The sequence below is a fragment of the Corythoichthys intestinalis genome, chromosome 15 (assembly GCF_030265065.1).
Source record: "Corythoichthys intestinalis isolate RoL2023-P3 chromosome 15, ASM3026506v1, whole genome shotgun sequence".
NCBI lineage: Eukaryota > Metazoa > Chordata > Actinopteri > Syngnathiformes > Syngnathidae > Corythoichthys > Corythoichthys intestinalis.
In genome coordinates, this window is record NC_080409.1 from 31,717,427 (window position 1) to 31,741,010 (window position 23,584).

Sequence of the window (23,584 nt, forward strand, 5' to 3'; positions counted from 1 at the left end):
TTCAACTCATTGCCTAACATTGACGGGAGTAGACGGCCAATTCATTTAAAGTTGCAGAGCTGGCACTATTTTGATTGACAACTAAACATGGATTCTTTTTGTGATGAGTCAGCTAATCAGCTCATGTAAAAATCATGTTATTTCCTTCTAGCTGCTAATGGTCATGAGAACTAAAAACTGCGCTGGGAAAAGTTGGTCTATGAAAATTTTGTAACTGCATCATCGTTTTCAAAAACAAAAGCAGATGTTTGCAAATATCTCAGTTTGATTGATCAAACTATAATCGTTCTGCTGTAGTTGAGTACTACAGAGAGCAGAGAATATTTACTGGCTTTCCTATTTTTTGAGGAGCGCGGGAGGCATTTGTCTTAAAAAATAAAAATGAAAATGAAAAAATTATATCAACAAATCTTAGCTGCCTCTTACATTCCTAAACATAAAAAGGGACAAATTCTGCAGGAGGATGGTGCTCCATCGCATACTTCAATCTCTACCTCAAAGTTCCTCAAGGCAAAGAAGATCAAGAGCCCCCAGGACTGGCCAGCTCAGTCACCAGACATGAACAGGATGAAAGAGGAAGCATGGAAGACGAAACCCAAGAATGTTGATGAACTCTGGGAGGCATACAAGACTGCTTTCTTTGATGCTCCTGATGACTTCATCAATTAATTGTATGAATCCTTGCCGAACCGCATGGATGCAGTCCTTCAAGCCCATGGAAGTCATACAAAATATTAAATTTGGATCTCACAGCACCATTACTTAATTCGCTTATGTTATGTAAGATTTTTTTTGTATTTGAAGTACATTTTTTGTTCAATTTTGACACTACTTTCTGTAAGCGACAAAACTTTTGTATTGCCAAAATTTAAGCCTTTATGTCTTCATTAAAGGATAAATCTTTGTTCAGTGAAACAAATATATTTTTGTACATTCAAAATCATTTGGGAGGGTCTTAGCTTTCATATGAGCCATTTCTGAAACCAATTAAATCATTAAAAGTCATCTTATAACTGCAATTGTTTCTAAAAAATGGATAAGCGACAAGACTTTTGTCAGGGACTGTACACCTGCCCAAGGTGTGCTGGAGGGGCAGAGGCCCTAACAAATAAGACATTTACTATTACAGTTTTTCTCAAATGCTTTAGTAGGTTTCTCAAATCAGAATTGAAATTCTCAAAACTACTTGGTCCATCCTCGCAACATCGTATCACTGGTGCACATAAAAAAGTTTCTCATTTCTTCGAGTAAGTTGCAGATGTTTTTGTGCATCCATGTAAATGATTTTGTACAATTCTCTGCTGTTTCCTACATTATCAGTTGCATCTATCATGATGGTCAAAATGGATGATCAGGGTCTCTATTGAATAGTCTCACCACCCACAACATTTAGTCATTGCTTCATTGCATAAGTCTTTACATGCAAAAAGCATGAACATGTTGTCAGAATATTTCAACATGTGTGTGCTTATTTTTAAGCATTTTCGTTACTTATTTTACTTTTTAACTTATTTTAACCTGCCAAAATGTGGGATAGTTTGGGATAGGGGTGTGACAAAATATTGAAATGGTGATATATCTTGATACTTTGTATCCCAAAAGGTTATCGATATGCTCCTGCCAAGAATCGAGATATCGTTTTAAAAAGGAAAGAAAAAGAAAAAAAAAAATGAACCAACAAGTTGCTACCAAAATCTTCCACCATAATAGTGTCTCAGTTAACTCTTAGCTGCATTGACAGTGCACCAGACCAGAGCATTCATAGTCATTCTGTCCGATTTTCAGGGCATTTACAGGCCACTTGCTGTTCATTTTAGGGCATTTACAGGTGATTTTCTGTTGAGTTTGAGTCAGTGCCTATTCATTTGGGTAATTCCCAGGTCACTTCTTGTTCCGTAACTCAATATAAACAGGAAGAGACCCATAAAATACCTCAAAATCAACAGGAAGTAACTGAAAATCAACAGATAAATGACCTTAAATGGCCTAAAATTACCTCATTGCCTGGCATTAGCTGCCACTACCGGCCATAGAATGTTTGAACTGGGAGGGTGGCAGTGAATGAACATTCGTTCATTCGCTGCCATCCCTTCCACTTCAAACGAATTGAACGTCTACTAGTGATAAAATCACTCCAATTAACAGCAGAAACTTTGTTTTTCTGTTTATTAGTTGTTTTTAGAATATCCTACAATGATTTCCTGACCAATGCATCGATAATCGTTGTATCGCCATATCGTCAGATCATCGTTATCGTGAGCTTTGTATCAAAAATCGTTAGGTACCAAGAAGTTCCCACTCCTAGTTTGGGACAATGACAATGACAATTTGTGGCCCAACAGGGAGGAATATCAAGATGTGTTGAAAAAAGGGGGGAAAAATCCCGACACCTAGCTCTCAAAGTTCAGTTGTGCCCATTGTCTTATGTTCACATTTCGAATTTTGCTTTTGTTTTTTTTTTAGGGTTGTTCCGATCATGTTTTTTTGCTCCCAAGCCGATCCCGATCGTTTTAGTTTGAGTATCTGCCGATCCCGATATTTCCCGATCCGATTGCTTTATTTTTTTTTTTGCTCCAGATTCAATTCCAATCATTCCCGATAATTTTTCCCGATCATACACATTTTGGCAATGCATTAAGAAAAAAATGAATAAAACTCGGATGAATATATACATTCAACATACAGTACATACGTACTGTATTTGTTTATTATGACAATAAATCCTCAAGATGGTATTTACATTATTAACATTCTTTCTGTGAGAGGGATCCACGGATAGAAAGACTTGTAATTCTTAAAGGATAAATGTGACTTTGTATATTGTGACTAAATGTTGCCATCTAGTGTATTTGTTGAGCTTTCAGTAAATGATACTGTAGCCATTTAACTGTTTTGCCCAAATGCATGATGGGAAGTGCAACCATGACTGTGCGTAGTGCCGCCAATTGATATATCTTCTCTGCGTTGGGAAATAACATATGGTGTTAAGAAAAAGATGAACTACTACCTTTCTTCCCCACATTGATTCCCATGTTATTTTGAATTGTTGAGAGGGGGATTTTAAGGCTTTAGCCAATTAAATAAAGGTTCCAAAGACTGCCTAAATTCACTCTACTCATTTTACACTGCCTTTTAGCTCTATATATAGGTTAAACGGCGCCTTTATAGATTGAACGCGACAATGATTGAGTGGTTCGTGCAGCGCATGCGTTAATTGCATTAAATATATTAGCGTGATTAATTTTTAAAAAATTAATTACCGCCGTTAACACGATAAATTTGACAGTCCTACTTTAAGCCAAAACTAAAGACTCTGGATGAGTGTGAGACATTTTGTCTGTAACGTGAAATACAATTTGAAAACGATTTAATTAAAAAATATAGTATATATATTAAAAAAAGGCATGTCCGATATTTTTCTGCCCATTCCGATACTATGAAAATGACGTGATCGGACCCGATCAATCGGGATGCCGATTGATCGGGACATCTTTAGTTTTTTTCCTTTTTGATACTCAGTGCTGTCTTTTGCTTTCTGTATCGCAGTGACATGGTCTGTCAACAAATTGTAAAAATAGTAAAAGTGTAAACTGAATCTTGTCCAGTCTCTTGCAAACAATCTCCCACACAAAAAGGTGCAATTTGCCATTTTCATCAAAACCTACATACACCATCTTCAGCATCAGAGCCTTCCACCAGAGTAACTGTTCAATTGAGAGCATGACTAAGCAATTTGACTGTCTTGTCTGTACACAATTAAACAAGGACTTGTCATTCTGACAGCACTGACATCAGTATTTTTCACACAAAAAATGGCTTTTGCAGGTAATCCATGTTGTTTTTCTACTTGTGCGACATGTTGTGAGGATTGAACAGGTAGTTTTGAGAATTTCAAATCTGATGTGAGAAACGTACTAAAGCTATTAATAAAAACTGTAAGAAGGTCAAAAGGATTTGGACAATTTTGAGGTCAACAATGTCACGAAAAGAATAATCGACCATCAAAATAGTTGCCAATACTTAAATGTGGCACCCCAGATTAGTTGGTAGTTAGTTTGATAGTTACAATAATAATAATAATAATAATAATTAGGGTTGTTCCGATCATGTTTTTTTGCTCCCGATCCCGATCGTTTTAGTTTGAGTATCTGCCGATCCCGATATTTCCCGATCCGATTGCTTTTTTTTGCTCCCGATTCAATTCCAATCATTCCCGATAATTTTTCCCTTATCATACACATTTTGGCAATGCATTAAGAAAAAAAATGAATAAAACTCGGACGAATATATACATTCAACATACAGTACATAAGTACTGTATTTGTTTATTATGACAATAAATCCTCAAGATGGCATTTACATTATTAACATTCTTTCTGTGAGAGGGATCCACGGATAGAAAGACTTGTAATTCTTAAAGGATAAATGTGACTTTGTATATTGTGACTAAATATTGCCATCTAGTGTATTTGTTGAGCTTTCAGTAAGTGATACTGTAGCCATGCCCAAATGCATGATGGGAAGTGGAACCATGACTGTGCGTAGTGCTACCAATTGATATATCTTCTCTGCGTTGGGAAATAACATAAGGTGTTTAGAAAAAGATCAATTTCTACCTTGCTTCCCCACATTGCTTCCCATGATATTTCTAATCGTAGGGAGAGGGATTGTAAGGCTTTAGCCAATCAAAAAAAGGCTCCAAAGGCTGCCAAAATTCACTCTACTCATTGTACGCTGCTTTTTATCTCTCTATATAGGTAAAACGGCGCCATTACAGATTGAGCGCGACAATGCGTGAGTGGGTCGTGCAGTGCATGCATTAATTGCGTTAAATATTTTAACGTGATACATTTTTTAAAAAATTAATTACCGCCATTATTGGGATAAATTTGATAACCCTACCTTAAGCCTAAACTAAAGACTCTGGATGAGTGTAACATATTATGTCTGTAACGTTAAATACAATTAGAAAACGATTTAATTAAAAAATATATATGTATTAAAAAAAGGCATGGCCAATATTTGTTTGCTGATTCCGATACTTTGAAAATGACGTGATCGGACCCGATCGATATCTCTAATAATAATACATTTTATTTGTAGAGCGCTTTTATCAATACTCAAAGACGCTTTACAGTAGAAACAAAAACGGCAAACAACGTGAACAGAACAAAACAAAGAAAATAATTATAAGTTAAAAGCTAGTTTAAAAAGTGAGTTTTTAACAGTTTTTTTAATGTGGGAAGGTCTGAACAGGTACGGATGGGTTTAGGGAGTGAGTTCCAAAGGGAGGGGGCAGCAGCGGAGAAGGCTCTGTCCCCCCAAGTTCGGTGTGTTCTTTGTTTGGGCGGTGCGAGGATGTTTCCATTAGAAGAGCGGAGGTGACGGGAAGGGGTGTGGGGACAGAGAAGGTCTGTGAGGTAGGGAGGGGCCAAGTTATTGAGTGCTTTGTAAGTGAGAAGGATGATTTTTAACTGAATTCTGTATGAAATAGGAAGCCAGTGCAGTTTGTGGAGGACGGGGGTAATGTGGTTCCTATAGGGGGTCCGGGTGAGAAGACGTGCAGCGGAGTTTTGAATATATTGTAGTTTATTGATGAGTTTGGATGGAGAACCGAAGAGAATGCTGTTGCAGTCAAGTCTGGAGGTTATGAAGGCATGGATGAGGGTTTCAGCAGAAGGTGAGGGAGGGGCGAAGACGGGCTATGTTCTTGAGGTGGAAGAAGGCAGTTCTGGTGATATGGTTGACGTGGTGGTCGAATCTTAGTTTATTGTCAAAAATGATACCAAGGTTGCGGGAATGTGTTGAGAGAGGCAGGGTGCAGTTGTTGATGGTGAGGGAAAATTGACTGTCTATGATGTGGGCTGCAGGGTCGAAGATGATTATGTCTGATTTTTTCCTGTTGAGTTGAAGATAGTTTTCTTGCATCCAGGAATTAATTTCACTGAGGCAGTTTTGAAGTGTGGATTGGGTGCTGTGCGAGATTTGTTGTTAGTAGTTAATAGTTAGTTTCTGAAGCAAAATTCCACCATAATGTGCTGATCCCAGCATTTTTTTCCGAACAGCTTTCACTAATTACACATATACTTGTTTTCATTTTTTACACTAGCAAACAGTCGGGGAAAACCGCCAGCACACATCTACTTTCCAATTAATTTTGTGGTCTCACAGCCACAGATTATTATAACATTTTCGTCTGTCTTTGTGCATTTGCCTGGTGGTCAGGTGAGCCAGCCCCCGCGCGGTGAGCATCAGGACCTTCTGCTTGGCAGCTTGGATGAGAACAAGTACCTGGATGCCAAGCAGCCCAAACCTGGCGACGACCCGTACCGAGAGCACGCCTTTAACCTCATCGAAAGCCACCGCCTTGGAGCACAGCGGCCGCTCAGGGACACCAGACACTACAGGTCACATGTGCCGACTGTCACACATACTCGGGAAAGCTCAGTCAGCGTTTAAAAACAAAGAGCAGGGTGTTTTTTTGGGGGGATGGATTTTTGCATCACTGTACCTTAGCAAGAGTACGGTTGTATTGGTAGCTTTCAGTGTTGCTATTTTACCCCTTGAATTGGTTGATTCAAATGTATTTCAGGTTGAATGAAATATTGTTAAAATACATTTTTACAATTTAAAAAAAAATTCTCGTTGACGGTGCAAGACGTCCAATCCAATTTGAATCCTTTATAAGCGACTATTCACTGCTAGCCCCTCCCAGTCAAAATGGATTGTGCAGCAACAAAACATGATCATTCACTTTAAGTGTTCTCAATGGCGTACCACAAGTAACACGTCACTTTTGCTCATTAATATTTGAGACGTTAGCAATTGTGGTTAGGCGCGTCAACCTCCCGTTTGTCACCAATAGTATATGAATGGAAATAGTGTACAAACGAGATGTTTACTGAGCTAAACCTACTAATTCTGTCTGAAAATGATGTCCCTGGTTCCGAATTCACTGGTAAAGATGTGGAAGAACATACAAATATTTAGTTAAAGAGATGGCTTGAGTGTCGAGGGCTGGAAAAGATGGGAAAAAGAGCCGACCTGATCCAGAGTTAGCTTTTTTATCGACACCTTTTTCATGCATTTATTGCCTTACGCCACCGACAATGACATTTTCCTGTTTCAACAATTTATCCTCTACCACCATATGCCCTGTGTTTCCTATATATCATATTCTCTGGTTGTATTACGTCTCTGGCCGTTCTTTTCGGCAATTTACATTTCTATTTTTGTGTAGCGATTGCAAATGCTACTCGTTGACAGCCAACGAACATTTTAAATTTTTTCATTAATAACAAATCTTAAATCTATAATTTATTTACACTTCCCCCTTACTTACATTCATTGTCAGACAGAAGCAGCATGGCAAAACACAACGCTGAAAAATATAGTAAGTAAAAATATCAAAATGCTTCATTTCTTCGTCCTGTGAAGAATTATGGCCCCCAACAAAATGTTTACTGCATATAAAAGGTGAATGGCTTCACCTTGCTGGCGTTAAACTGGTCTTTTGGACGTACGCGCAACTTCATCCATTCTTCACGTTTTTTTCCTCCAAGTTTTTGGCTTTGGGAAACGTATGAAGAAAACATCCTTCATTTGTCATAATATCTAGAGTCGTTTCTATAAGTTCCATAGCAGCAGTGATTGATCGTCATGTTCTTTTTTGAAAGATTACCAGAGAAAACAAGCAGAAATAACATTTGTATGCGAGGGTGTGTCTATAATGTCCCAGTTCCGCGTTACGATGGCGACGTCACGGTCTAAAAATAGCATTCGTACGCTATTCAAATGGATTGGATGTCTGTTGCTGTGAATGGCACCAAAACATGATGATTCGCCTTCAGCCTTCCCAGTTCAAATGATTTGGACATCTATTGCTGTCAATGGCAGCTAATACTATATAAGAAAGCAAATAAAAAAAGAAGCCAAAATAAACAACTTTTCAAATTATTTGTTAATAAATACACGACAATTGCTTTCTAACGATTTTTATTTATTTATTTATTTTTTAATTAAAACAAAAATATTTTTAAAAAAATCTTTATCATCATTCAGCAGTTTGATTTTTATGTTTTGTGAATAATATTCAAATATGTCAAAATAATTCGACATACATTTAATAATTTTGTATTTCTTTCATTGAACAGGTGGTTTATCAAATATAATTCCATTAACTTTAAATGATAAAATAATCATGAAATTAACCATTTTAATAGACTTGTATATTTTTCATATATTGATATTGTGTTCTCATTTATCTCTTTCAACAACTGGTTGATTTATTGTAAATAAGACAAGTTTAAAAAAAAATAATAATAAAATAAAATTAACAAGCTTACATATTCCTATTAAAATGTTTTGATTCATTGCACTCAAACAATTGGTTCATTATAATCCAGTATCCTAAACAAAAATGAGATAACGACCTATTTTAATTTCAAAATATATATTTGCACCAAGGTTTTTCCATATTTTTCCTCTACTGGTGGTCAGCATGCACGAGGACATCTGCAACGTTGTCACCTGGCAACCAGCTATTTCTCCATCACCATAGTGACACAGGCCAGCTAGCAGCGATGCTAATGCTAGACATTAAATTCACATCAGACTCCAAAGGCTCTTTGCATTAAAACTACTCTGTCTGAAAGCTGCTCAGCCTTTCTGGGGTACACTCAAGCAGCTTGTGCCACAGAGGTTATAAAGTCCATCCCTAGTGATGTACTGAAATAAAAACTCTTCTCCGAAACAGAAAAATGAATATGAGAAAACTGAGGTTGAAAACCAAAACAAATTATTATTCGAATTAGTCGAAAAAAAGCACAACTAGCCAATTATTATTATGATTTTTTAAAATATTATTTATTGAATTAACTATTTTAAAAAGTAAATGAATTAATAATTCTTAGAATTACAAGCATATTTTTTTGATAATAGTTTATTTACTACCGACAAAAAATAGAATAAGATTAAACACAAATTTTTGAATTCAACCACTAAATATTAATATTGTAACAACTAGAGATGTCCCAATCGATCGGGATTCCGATCAATCGGGTCCGATCATGTCATTTTCAATGTATCGGAATCGGCAAAAAAATATCGGCCATGCCTTTTTTTAATATATATACAGTATATTTTTTAATTGAATCGTTTTCTAATTGTATTTAACGTTACAGACATTATATGTTACACTCATCCAGAGTCTTTAGTTTAGGCTTAAGGTAGGGTTATCAAATTTATCCCGATAACGGCGGTAATTAATTTTTAAAAAAATGTATCACGTTAAAATATTTAATGCAATTAATGCATGCACTGCACGACCCACTCACGCATTGTCACGCTCAATCTGTAATGGGGCCGTTTTACCTATATAGAGAGATAAAAGGCAGCATAAAATGAGTAGAGTGAATTTTGGCAGCCTTTGAAGCCTTTTTTTAATTGGCTAAAGCCTTAAAATCCCCCTCTCAACAATTCAAAATATCATGGGAAGCAATGTTGGGAAGCAAGGCAGCAATTGATCTTTTTCTTAACACCTAATGTTATTTCCCAACGCAGAGAAGATATATCAATTGGTAGCACTGCGCACAGTCATGAATCCACTTCCCATCATGCATTTGGGCCTGGCTACAGTATCATTTACTGAAAGCTCAACAAATACACTAGATGGCAATATTTAGTCACAATATACAAAGTCACAAGTCTTTCTATCTGTGGATCCCTCTCACAGAAAGAATGTTAATTATGTAAATGCCATCTTGAGGATTTATTGTCATAATAAACAAATACAGTACTTATGTACTGTATGTTGAATGTATATATTATATATATTATTGTATATGTACTATATGACCTGCATAAAAGTGAATTCTTGCTATTGAGATAAAGTGTTTTTTTGTTGTTGTTTTTTAAGAAAATGAAAAGTAGCATCTCTCCTTTATCACACTGACATCTGTTCCTCTGCTCATCAAGAAAATGGGCTGCAGCACTGTCTCTCACTGTTAAGGCTACTTCATTATTCCCACATCCAAATAATCCTCTTTATAACGCGGGTGAAGTGAAGTCGCTACGAACTACACAGGCTCTGAATCGAGCTCAGTAAAAAATGCGCTGGCAGACTCCAACAGTTTGTTTTCATTGTTTTTACTCCGCGGCCTCCTAACTTATTGTCTTGGATGACAATGAGTGAGTGTTGTAATTTGAGATGAAGTGGGGGTTCTTGTCTCTTCCGTTAGCTGCTCAAAGGGGGCGAATAGAGAAGATCTACTTGTAGGAAGTGACTCTCTTGAGACAGCGTGTAAAACATGCTGTTCCACCTCATTTACTGGACAAGTTGCCTTTAGTAGCTCAAGCTACCGATTTTTTTTTTGCTTGCGCCAAAGCAATTTCCTGTTTTAGTAATGTCATTTCAGTGGAAAAAAAGCGTTTTGGACCGAAACATTTTTGGTCACATTCAAGGCTAAATTTTTCGACCGCCGAACTTTCTTTACATCTATATCAGTAGTTTTTAACCTTGCTAAAGGTACCCAACACCAGAGGCGTAGCAAGGGTCTCTGGGGGCCTCAGGCAACAAACAACATGGGGCCCTTCGAGCGTGTGCAAGTAAGGGGAACAGTTGGACGTGGAGCAAAAGCATATTTAATAAAAGTATAATAACTAGGGGTGTCAAAGATAAAAAATTCGAGTAAATCACAGCTTAAAAATTAATTTATCGTAATTAAATGCAATTCAAACCATCTCTAAAATATGCCATATTTTTCTGTAAATTATTGTTGGAATGAAAAGATCAGACAAGACGGATATACAGTGGAGCAAATAAGTATTTAGTCAACCACTAATTGTGCAAGTTCTCCCACTTGAAAATATTAGAGAGGTCTGTAATTGTCAACATGGGTAAACCTCAACCATGAGAGACAGAATGTGGGAAAAAAAAACAGAAAATCACATTGTTTGATTTCTAAAGAATTTGTTTGCAAATCATGGTGGAAAATAAGTATTTGGTCAATACCAAAAGTTCATCTCAATACTTTGTTATGTTCCCTTTGTTGGCAATAACGGAGGGCAAACCTTTTTTTGTAACTTCACAAGCTTTTCACACACTGTTGCTGGTATTTTGGCCCATTCCTCCATGCAGATCTCCTCTAGAGTAGTGATGTTTTGGGGCTGTCGTTGGGCAACACGGACTTTTAACTGCCTCCACAGATTTTCTATGGGGTTGAGCTCTGGAGACTGGCTTGGCCACTCCGGGACCTTGAAATGCTTTTTACGAAGCCACTCCTTTGTTGCCCTGGCTGTGTGTTTGGGATCATTGTCATGCTGAAAGACCCAGCCACGTCTCATCTTCAATGCCCTTGCTGATAGAAGGAGATTTTCACTCAAAATCTCTCGATACATGGACCCCTTCATTCCTTCCTTTACACAGATCAGTCGTCCTGGTCCCTTTGCAGAAAAACAGCCCCAAAGCTTGATGTTTCCACCCCCATGCTTCACAGTGGGTATGGTGTTCTTCAGATGCAATTCAGTATTCTTTTTCCTCCAAATACGAGAACCTGTGTTTCTACCAAAAAGTTCTATTTTGGTTTCATCTGACCATAACACATTCTCCCAGTCCTCTTCTGGATCATCCAAATGCTCTCTAGCGAACCGCAGACGGGCCTGGACGTGTACTGGCTTCAGCAGGGGGACATGTCTGGCAGTGCAGGATTTGAGTCCCTGGCGGCGCATTGTGTTACTGATAGTAGCCTTTGTTACTGTGGTCCCAGCTCTCTGTAGGTCATTCACGAGGTCCCCCCGTGTGGTTCTGGGATTTTTGCTCACCGTTCTTGTTATCATTTCGACGACACAGGGTGAGATCTTACATGGAGCCGCAGATCGAGGGAGATTATCAGTGGTCTTGTATGTCTTCCATTTTCTAATAATTGCTCCCACAGTTGATTTCTTTACACCAAGCATTTTACGTATTGCAGATTCAGTCTTCCCAGCCTGGTGCAGGTCTACAATTTTGTCTCTGGTGTTCTTCGACAGCTCTTTGGTCTTGGCCATAGTGGAGTTTAGAGTGTGACTGACTGAAATTGTGGACAGGTGTCTTTTATACCGATAATGAGTTAAAACAGGTGCCATTAATACAGATAACGAGTGGAGCCTCGTTAGACCTCGTTAGAAGAAGTTAGACCTCTTTGACAGTCAGAAATCTTGCTTGTTTGTAGGTGACCAAATACTTATTTTCCACTGTAATTTGGAAACAAAGTCTTTAAAAATCAAACAATGTGATTTGCTCTTTCTTTTTTTTCCACATTCTGTCTCTCATGGTTGAGGTTTACCCATGTTGACAATTACAGGCCTCTCGGACAGACTGACTGAATGCTCTGGTTTTGAGTGAACAAATGTTCCCAGTCTAAATGGATTGGTCGTCGAGCACCATCAATGCAGCCTTAGAGTTATGGTGGAAGATTTTGGTAGCAACTTGTTGGTTCCTTTTTTAAATTTTTTTTTTTAAAACAATCACACCTTTTAAAATGATATCTCGATTCTTGGCAGGAGCATCGATAACCTTTTGGAATATAAAGTATCACAATATATTACCATTTCGAGTTTTTCTCACAGCCCTAATAAGTATAGCAGGACAATTTAGTAGTGATAACCTGTAACATTTATTTTTGTTTATAATGAGTAGTTGTTCTAAAAAAAATGTATTGATTCCTCACAGGTGTGCCTCCCTTAACTATGACATCGACCTTCCGTCCACAAGCATCATCATCACCTTCCACAACGAGGCTCGCTCCACGCTTCTGCGCACCGTCAAAAGGTAGTAATGTCAGGGTTTTATATCAGCCACACTATTTGACATTTAATCCTCATTTCCCGGCAGTGTCTTGATGAGGAGTCCTCCGCAGCTCATTCACGAAATCATTCTGATTGATGACTTCAGCGCTGACGGTGAGTTTGAAGAAAATTGATCTAGCATGTAATTTTTTTTTTTTAATTAAGTACATATGTACATATGTAAAATATGTACTTTAAAAATATTAAATAATTGCCGTCAATGGTCAACATATCCAAGCGTTTTATTTATTTACTTATAAAAAGGCAATTGTTCAATCAGCATGTAGCGCAGAGTAAGTCCACTAGGTAAGGACAAAGCATGTTCTAAATGGAGAGCTGGCGATTAAGTGGAGCCTTAACAGGATTACACTCTCTCCCCAGTTGCCTCCTCTTTCTTTCCACTGCTCACATCTCATCAACATCAGCTCAGCTAGCGTCTTTTCCTGTCCATTATCTCTAGTTAAGGTCTGGCAAAAAGTAGTGGACTTTTTCATCATGGAATTAAAAAATGTCTCCCTGTAAAATGTGCACATTATTTTGTTAAAAATCTGACTCATTTCATGATAAATTACCATTTAAATCATTAAATCTCATGATTTCTTTTTTGAAAAGAATTTATGACATTTTCTTCATAATATTTTGTTTTCCTGAAATGATCATCACTGAAAAATTCAACCTCCGTGGATTTTTTAAAATGATAAATTATCAAACTACAACATTGGTGGAACTTCTGGTCAATGACTATTGTCTTTATTTTGTAAGATTTTCACGATTCTTAAAAAAAAAAAAAATTCAAATCATGAAAATTGGTAGGGACGATATAACAGCATAACCTGCATGTACACTATTTGGTGGGGACGGGACATTAATAAAACCAAACAGATTGGGTGAATGGCACTCAGGGCTACATTTAATTAACTGACAACCCAATTAATTGATAGGCTAAATGATTTATGCAAATATACTATAAATTGATTTATACTAACTTTCACACTGCACATTTACAGTAGAAAGTCTTAATCTGATATTTTCTTAAATCTAGTCAAATAATTTTCTCCATTTGATTTGAGTGTTAAAATTTAGTTAACAGATTAATGCGTCAGATTATTCCACTTACTTTAAATATGTACTACTATGTTTTCTTATTTAGCCCATACATCTAAAAATAACAGAAAAAAATTGCTTTCACATAAATTTTTGAACAATGTCTATTATTGAATTAAGAACATTTCTTTTTCAAAAATATTAAATATTGAAACTTTTTGCTTAAAATAACTCTGTTAAGCTTATTTTCAGCTAGCTATTTTTCTGATTTCAAGCAATCTGAGTAAGTAAAATTTCCTTGAAGCACTGTCAGATAATTTCACTTATTTTTAGTATATTTACACTAAAAACAAGGGAATTTAAGTTTTTTTTTGTTTTTTTTCCCAGTTTTAAGGAGGTGGGTTTTTGCAGTGTATACAGTGGGGCAAATAAGTATTTAGTCAACCACTAATTGTGCAAGTTCTCCCACTTGAAAATATGAGAGAGGCCTGTAATTGTCAACATGGGTAAACCTCAGCCATGAGAGACAGAATGTGGAAAAAAACAGAAAATTACATTGTTTGATTTTTAAATAATTTGTTTACAAATCATTGTGGAAAATAAATATATGGTCAATACCAAAAGCTCATCTCAATACTTTGTTATGTACCCTTTGTTGGCAATAACAGAGGCCAAACGTTTTCTGTAACTCTTCACAAGTTTTTCACACACTGTTGCTGGTATTTTGGCCCATTCCTCCATGCAGATCTCCTCGAGAGCAGTGATGTTTTGGGGCTGTCATGGACTTTCAACTCCCGCCACAGATTTTGTATGGGGTTGAGATCTGGACACTGGATCTTGAAATGCTTCTTACTCCTTTGTTGCCCTGGCTGTGTGTTTGGGATCATTGTCATGCTGAAAGACCCAGCCACGTCTCTAGCGAACTGCAGACGGGACTGGACGTGTACTTTCTTCAGCAGGGAGACACGTCTGGCAGTGGAGGATTTGAGTCCCTGGCGGTGCATTGTATTACTGATAGTAGCCTTTGTTACTGTGGTCCCAGCTCTCTGTAGGTCATTCACTAGTTTCCCCTTATGGTTCTGGGATTTTTGCTCACCGTTCTTTCTGTCATTTTGACGCCACGGGGTGAGATCTTGCATGGAGGCCCAGATCGAGGGAGATTACAAGTGGTTCTTGTATGTCTTCCATTTTCTAATAATTGCTCCCACAGTTGATTTCTTTACACCAAGCGTTTTACCTATTGCAGATTCAGTCTTCCCAGCCTGGTGCAGGTCTACAATTCTGTCTCTAGTGCCCTTCGACAGCTCTTTGGTTTCGGCCATAGTGGAGTTTGGAGTGTGACTGACTGAGTTTGTGGACAGGTGTCTTTTATACTGATAATGAGTTAAAACAGGTGCCATTAATACAGGTAACGAGTGGAGCCTCGTTAGACCTCGTTAGATGAAGTTAGACTCTTTGACAGCCAGAAATCTTGTTTGTTTGTAGGTGACCAAATACTTATTTCCCACTCTAATTTGGAAATAAATTCTTTAAAACTCAAACAATGTGATTTGCTCTTTCTTTTTTTTCCACATTCTGTCTCTCATGGTTGAGGTTTACCCATGTTGACAATTATAGGCCATCTTTTCAGGTAGGAGAACTTGCACAATTGCTGGTTGACTAAATACTTATTAGCCCCACTGTATGTATTGGTTCAGGTGATACACTGTTCGATTCAGACCTTTGTTTTCAAAAATTACTAAGGAAACATTTTGAAGACTTCCAGAATAAATGTCTCGATTTTATTACTAAATTTAATTTGCAATATTTGAACACAAATTATATTAACATACACAAGAAATAAAAACTTGTAAATCATCCAGCAATGCAGAAAAAAATAAACATTTGCTTAATACCACTCAAAATTGTCTGTCTAAAAATAAATTAAATATAACAACAACTTCTTAGTCAGGTAGTAACAAAAATAAATAAAAATGGAGCCTTCCTTTAGGTAAAACAATACTGCTTTTGCCCACAAGCACAGCCAAACAAAAAAATAAAAGCTCCTTTGGGCTGCTTTTGCGCAGATTAAAGTTATGCTGACGCAGGTCGGACTTTCAGTAGCAAAATTAGTGACGCCTCCTCCACAACATTGACTTTTTACCTTACGAGTGGCTGCAGCTAGCGGAAAACACTTCTAATATTCCTTGTCTTCGGAGGAGGCGGGATGTTCATTTGTGTCGAGGCTGTGATTGCATGTGTGTGTGTATGGGGGGGGGGGGGGGGTTGAGTCATCAGCCAATCAAACGTGCGTTTGAGGAAAAAAAATGGTCTGGCACATTCAGCAAGTGAAAAGGGGTCAATGTAAGTTTGAACATAATGGAAGTACTGTAATTTGCTCAATAACGGTAGGATTAATTCTGTCTTTACAACATGGGAAGACAATCTAAGTCATTATATAATGCAAATAAAGTTGCCTAAAAGTTGGTGGGGACAACTTGAGCATCCTGAAAACTTGGTAATATTATGTCCCTACCATCCCTATGCAAACCTACGGCCTCGCATGAAATTTTATTTATTTTTTTATCAATAAATTGACAACACTGTAAATCATGACTTTTTTTGCTATTAAAATTACAACCTAAGTAATCTTTTTCTTCATTGAATTGTCTTTTATTCTCATAGTGTTCGAACTTCCTAAAATGACACCCTTTTCACATTAAATCAAGCCACTTGGATCCACAGTGAGCTAACACCAATTTAACCATTTTGTTGGAAATTGATTTAAAATGTTAAGACAGCAAAAAAATCGTAGCTATTTATTTCAATGTGATTCATGTGAAATGATGACTTGGGTGGTTTTACATCAATGATAAAAAAAATTCACTTTACGAATATGCATATGGACACATGACAAAAAGGGATGTAGCCCACTGCAGTTCTCATAAATTAACTGCTATAATATTGCAGCTTTCTTCTTGAAAAAACGTGTAAAAATCATTGGTATTTACTTGAAAGCTGTAAAAGTAAAGAAATGGTAAACAAAGTATTGTAATGTTCCTTGGATTACTGCTTGCTTGTTTTTTCCAAATAAAAACAGCAGGAATTGAAGCTGCTAATAGACAATTGTGTTTGGACACGCTGTTGGCTGTGTAAGCTCCCAGCGTGTACGCTAGTAACTCGGCTGCGCACTCAGCATGCGTGCGGAGGTCATCACAGAGCGTGTCAACCATTAGCTCGTGCTCAACTACTGCAGGGAGGAATAATTAGCACCGCGTCATGATCCGTCCACCGCCAACGAGATTGGCTTCTTACTCCTTTAGCCGCTGTTGATTAAAACCAGCAACGCTTGGCTTAAATCTCCAAGTGTAAAAAAATAATCATGAGTCTTTATCAATAAATTCTTGGGATTCTCATCTAGGTGCCAGTTATGTACATACAGTGAAGAAAATAAGTATTTGAACCCACTGCAAGTTCTCCCACTTAGATATCATGGAGGGGTCTGAATTTTTCATCATAGGTGCATGTCCAATGTGAAAGAGATAATCTAAAAAGAAAAGTCCAGAAATCACAATGTATGGATTTTTAACGATTTATTTGTGTGATGCAGCTGCAAATAAGTATTTGAACACCTGAGAAAACAAATGTTAATATTTGGTACAGTAGCCATTATTTGCAATTACAGAGGTCAAACATTTCCTGTAGTTATCACCAGGTTTGCACACACTGCAAGAGGGATCTTGGCCCACTCTTACACACAGATCTTCTATGGATCATGGTCATGTTGGAAGACCCATCCACGACCCATTTTCAATGCTCTTAGTGAGGGAAGGAGTTGTTCCCCCAAATCCCACAATACAAGGCCCCAGTCAACCTCTCTTTAATACAGTGCACTCGTCCTGACCCATGCGCAGAAAACCGCCCCTAAAGCATGATGTTAACAACCCCATGCTTCACAGTAGGGATGGTGTTCTTTGGATAGTACTCATCATTCTTCTTCCTCCAAACACTATGAGTAGAATTATGACCAAAATGTTCTATTTTGCTCTCATCTGACCACAAAACTTACTCCCATGACTCCTCTGCATCATTCAAATGGTCATAGGCAAACTTAAGACGGGCCTTTAGATGTGCTGGTTTAAGCAAGGGAACCTTCTGTGCCATGCATGATTTCAAATCATACCCCTTTCCCACTGGCCCAAAAACCCGTGTCAACCCGCTAACAATCGGCTTTTGGTGGAAGTGGGAAAGGTGCAGCGACCCGCTTCGACCTGTGTCAATCAACTCGCCAAGCGACCCGCGTTAAAATCACCTCGGCTCTGATCGCCATGCAGTGTGAAAGCAAAACCCCGGGTCAACAGTCAACACCCTAATCTACGTGGTGACGTAGGCTAGTACGTGATGCGTCATAACAAAAACAAAAACCATGTGCTCTAGCCCGGATCCACTATCGGGTTCCACATACAGCGAACAGTCGGTGTAGCAGCGTTAGCAATAGCCATAACAGATGAAACAAAGGCTCTTCTCCTCCTTCTGTGACGTACACGACTCCTTTCAATTTCAAGCCAAAATTCACGTCGCCTACGTTGCCTCAGCACAAGCAGAGTGTTGATCCTTTGCTGCATTTCGACCATTTTGAGGGCAGTAAAAAGCATGAAAACAGAGAACACAAACGGAAAGGAAGCTTCTATGTTGCTTTGCATTGTTTACTTCCTTGAACTGAATGAATTCGGTCGCACTTGTCGAAGCGCATCTTAGCGTGGGGACGTCACGAACCTTACGCACGGCTGAGGAGAGGTTGGGGGTGAGACGGGTGGAAAAAAAAAAAAAGACACCGCTTTTTTTTTTGTCAATGGGAAAGGTGCCAAATGCCAATTGCTAGCGGGTTGCATCGGCTTGGAAAAACGCGCGTTGACCCACTAGTTTCAGTGGGAAAGGGGTATTAGTGTATTACCAACAGTAACCTTGGAAACGGTGGTCCCAGCTCTTTTCTGGTCATTGACCAACTCCTGTCATGTAGTTCTGGGCTGATTCCTCACCTTTCTTAGGATCACTGAGACGCCACAAGGTGATATCTTACATGGGGCTCCAGTCCAATTGAGATTGACCGTCATGTTTAGCTTCTCCATTTTTTAATAATTGCTCCAACAGTGGACCTTTTTTCACCGAGCTGCTTGGTAATTGCTCCAAAGCCCTTTCCAGCCTTGTGGAGGTGTACAATTTTGTCTCTGGTGTCTTTGGACAGCTCTTTGGTCTTGGCCATGTTACAAGTTTGTATCTTACTGATTGTATGGGGTGGACAGGTGTCTTTATGCAGCTATCGACCTCAAACAAGTGCATCTGATTCAGGATAATACATGGAGTGGAGGTGGACTTTTAATAGGCGAACTAACAGGGCTTTCAGAGTTCAGAATTCTAGCTGATAGACAGGTGTTCAAATACTTATTTGCAGCTGTAACACACAAATAAATTGTTCTGGATTTTTCTTTTTAGATTATCTCTCTGACAGTGGACATGCACCTACGATGAAAATTTCAGACACTTCCATGATTTCTAAGTGGGAGAACTTGCAAAGTAGTAGGGTGTTCAAGTCCTTGTTTTCTTCACCATATACAGTGAACACAAACACTGACAAGTAGACATTTCATATAGTGATATTAGTTTGAAACTGTTTTTAACTGGACATATAACTTTTTCCATTATTCGTCACATTTTTCCCTATATTAATACAGCACCTGAGAACAATTAGGAATAAAAAAATCTGTTGAGTCAGATTTTTATGCTTATTTAAACTAAATTGTTGTCAGTTTTTTCCTGCAGTCTTTCAGTTTTTTTTTCCCCACAACTTACCTTTTTATTATGTTGTTACTGCTTGCACAGAATTAATTATAGTAGCAATGCCGTTGTAAAAACATAATAGCGTTAAATAAATCTTGCAGTAATAACCGTTTTTTTTCACATTTCATTGTATGTCAGGAAACCGGAAATAATGCAGTACCAAAACTTTACGTGCTAGAGAGAAAAACCTAAGATTGGTTTTACATTTCACACACATATACTAGTTTAAAAAATCAGCTGTCAGACCAAACTCAACAAAAACCGTGTTCCTAGTGTAGTCAATTATAAAAACTGGTGTCACTTAATCGTAGTATGCAAAGACACACACAACACCAGCTGTTGCACGCTCTTGTTAGTATTGACACACATATAGTACTTTCCCAAGCATCTACAGACTACATAAGCTGTATAAAAAAATTAGTAGTGCACGTACATCTCATTCAATCTGTGAGGATTACAAGTGCGGAAGGCTGTATCATTACAGGGAGGGTGAGGACACGAGGACATACCCACAATGCATCAGCAGGGTCACACTCACAGTCTTAATGCTTAGCTGTTTGTGTGTGCGGTGTGTGCGGTGAACTAAAGTTTTATGCAGAAACAGAAAGTGAAGTATTGTTTCAGTTATTGCTGGAATTACAGCAATAAAAACTAGGGGTGGAAACCTTTGGATGCCTCCCCATACGATATGATTTGCGATACAATGCTCACGATAACGATTACCGGATTTTTCGGACTATAAGTCGCAGTTTTTTTCATAGTTTGGCAGAGGGTGCGTCTTATACTCTGGAGCGACTTATGTGTGATTATTTACGGTCGGGTCGGGCCGACTTCTCTCTAGCTAACTTTTTAAAAAAATGAATATACGTATTTATTCATACTAAAACAATGTATGGATATTAAATATTTGGATAAAACAGAGAAGGCGCTGTGAATGCCTGCGTACATGAACGCAGTGGCCCTGCTCTCTTTTCAATCTTCCCCTCCGTGAGCATCCTGGTATTTCCTTTTCGATATGGAGCAGCTGTAGGAGTGAAAAACAAACTAAAGACGGGAATCGAAAAGCAAACAACTGCGGTGGGAGTGGGATATGGAAAGGATTCGAATTGATTGTTGAAGATACGGAAATCTGTGTCGGCTTCGCTGAATGTCAACGAATTTGGCGCTTTGGTCTCATACGAGAAATATATTTAACAAACTTTTCCAGCATTATTTTGTTGTGTAAATGCATTTATATTAGGGGTGTAACGGTACACAAAAATCTTGGTTCGGTACGTACCTCGGTTTTGAGGTCACAGTTCGGTTAATTTTCGGTATAGTAAGAAAACAAAATGCAAAATATAAATGTGCTAGTTGTTTATTACACACCTTTGTGCTTTTAACAATAGGAACATTAGCCTATACAAAGCTAGAATTCTGCTCAAAAAGTAGCGGGTATTTAAGGATAATCCAACAACAACTTGTCTTTCAGACCCCGCGTATTGGTCAGCTTTCTTCCTGAACGAAAGAAGAAAAAAGAAGTCCTGTGCTAAAGAGAAAAGCAATCCCAATGACAAAGATTTCAACATCAATTTATTTTATTTAAATGGGCTATTATTTATTTTATTATGTGTTTGTATTTTACAAATGTGATGTAGTATTCATTTATATTGTATATTTTATGTTGTATAACTTTAGTTCCTATATGAATATTAGTTCCTACTTGTTTTGTTGTGGTAGGAGGGTTTTGTATTGAACACGGGGCAGTGTTGGTTATTATTATAGCAGAGAAGACAGCAGTAAATCAACAAAGACAAGTCAACTGTGCCCCAATCTACCACTCCAGAGATCTGATGGACTCAAAAAGTGGGTTACGATTGCATATTAGTTAGAAAATCGACCGGATTCACCGTATTTTTACACGAGTGACTTCCGGTCTGCCCGATCCTAGCTACCGGTAGTACTATTGATGCAGAAGGGTTGCGTCTCGCGGCAAATAATAAACTCTGCCGTTCTTTTCGCGTGCGTCGTGTTGAGCCGCTTTTGGGACGTGTCTAACACGCGGCCGCACTGCGACTGGTGTGCATTGGCTGATTGACTTTAACGCCCACGTTTCACTGCGTTCTCGCGGCGGCCACGTTGTTGCGCCGTTGATGTTTCTGGTTTATACTGTCCTACCGTGTTCGTCCTCATTATAGTAGAGAAGACGGAGTAAATATAATCTACAAAAAGAAACTGTAACCCGATCGACTCACAGCCTCGAAAAGTAAGGGTTACATTACGTCAGAAACTCGTTCGGTACGCCACCATTCCGAACCGAGCACCACGTACCGAAACGGTTCAATACAAATACATGTACCGTTACACCCTTAATTTATGATGACCATAAAAATCTCGAGGAGATTAAAATAAATGTCAAATCCACTATCCGCCTTATAGAACAGACACGCAAATATAAAAGATATAAATGCTTATTGAATATCCATCTTACAGTTTTGTTTAACTGGGAGAATTCATTACAAAAGACAGGCTTGAATTTGTTATCATTATGCATATATGCACCGGCAGTCACAAACGTGATCACACAAAACGAAACCACGCATCGCATCCCCGCATTTCCTCCTTCTCCTGAGTCCTCACAAATAAAATATAAAATATCGGTTTTTTTGGGCTGGTGCCTACAAATAAAACATAACATTTCGGGTTTTTTCGGGCTCGGGCAAGAAAATCAAGTTATTTGATCAGGCTCGGGCCGCGTCGGGCTTTAATACCCGCAGGCCGGTTGGGTCGGGCTGGATTTTTTAGCCCCGATCTAACTTCTAGCATCATGTAATGTTAGCACCCGTACACCTATTCAGCCTGTTGTTCTCTATTGTATTTTAAATTGCCTTTCAAGATGGCATGTCTGTTCTTGGTGCTGGATTCTATCAAACAAATTTCCCCCCAAAAATGCGACTTATACTCCGGTGCGACTTATATATGTTTTTTCCTTTTCATTGCGCATTTTTTGGCTGGTGTGACTTATACTCAGGTGCGACGTATAGTCCGAAAAATACTGTATCTCGCATTATGACGATACAACAATTCTAAATCAATGTATAATCAATGTTGTGTCTACCACACAACTATTCGGAAGAAAAACAAGCTGTTTCTAAATGGAAAAATAAATAATTATTTATTTTGCATGTCGCAGAAAATGTCAAAAACTTTTGTCTTGTCTATTTATATATAGATTTATTATCTATATTATCTATATATCTATTTATATAAATAGTTATATATATATATATATATATATATAATATTATATATATATATATATATAATATTTCAATGTTAGATTTCTGCCAATAAATACAGCAACACTATATTTTTGCAATATTCATACAAACAAACAAGTGTCTTTCTCAACTCATTGCATGCCTTTGAGAATCATAGACATCCAATTTATTAAAACTCGGAGACCTGGCTTTGAATGCTCATGTTTGAGTGCTATTGACAGTGCCAGGTGTCCAATTCATTTTGAATGGGGAAAAAAACTGCGAAAAAACAGATAAACTGCTCGAAATGTGTGAAAAATTAGCAAACAAAAAACGTGAAAAACAGTCCAAAAAAAACAGCAAAAAACCCTGATAATGGACCCACCACCAAAAACTTAAAAAATCATGGAAAATCGGAAAACTATTGAAAAATTAGTTTTAGTCTTTATAGGCCACTCGTGGGCTGTCATTGATGGCACTATAGACATCCCATCTATTTGAATTAGATGTCTAGCGCTGTCAATGCCAGCCAATGAGTTAACATAAACACTATTCTAGGTAAAATTTTAGTTTAGTGGAAACTTTTGGTTGCAACCTATTGAATAGTAAAAATTTTTTTAAAGGGATCCAACATGTAGTTCTTAGAACATAAATGCTAG

The 23,584-nt window shown here is 37.8% G+C and overlaps 1 protein-coding gene across 1 annotated transcript in view; it reads left to right on the forward strand.

The window, feature by feature from the left end:
* galnt16 (UDP-N-acetyl-alpha-D-galactosamine:polypeptide N-acetylgalactosaminyltransferase 16) overlaps positions 1 to 23,584 on the forward strand; it is a 45,093-nt gene that overhangs the window by 4,166 nt on the left and 17,343 nt on the right. Inside the window, exons 2-4 of the mRNA XM_057858721.1 lie at positions 6,226 to 6,407; positions 12,710 to 12,808; positions 12,872 to 12,939. Coding sequence (XP_057714704.1) covers positions 6,226 to 6,407; positions 12,710 to 12,808; positions 12,872 to 12,939 — 349 coding nt within the window. The remainder of the gene's footprint in view (positions 1 to 6,225; positions 6,408 to 12,709; positions 12,809 to 12,871; positions 12,940 to 23,584) is intronic.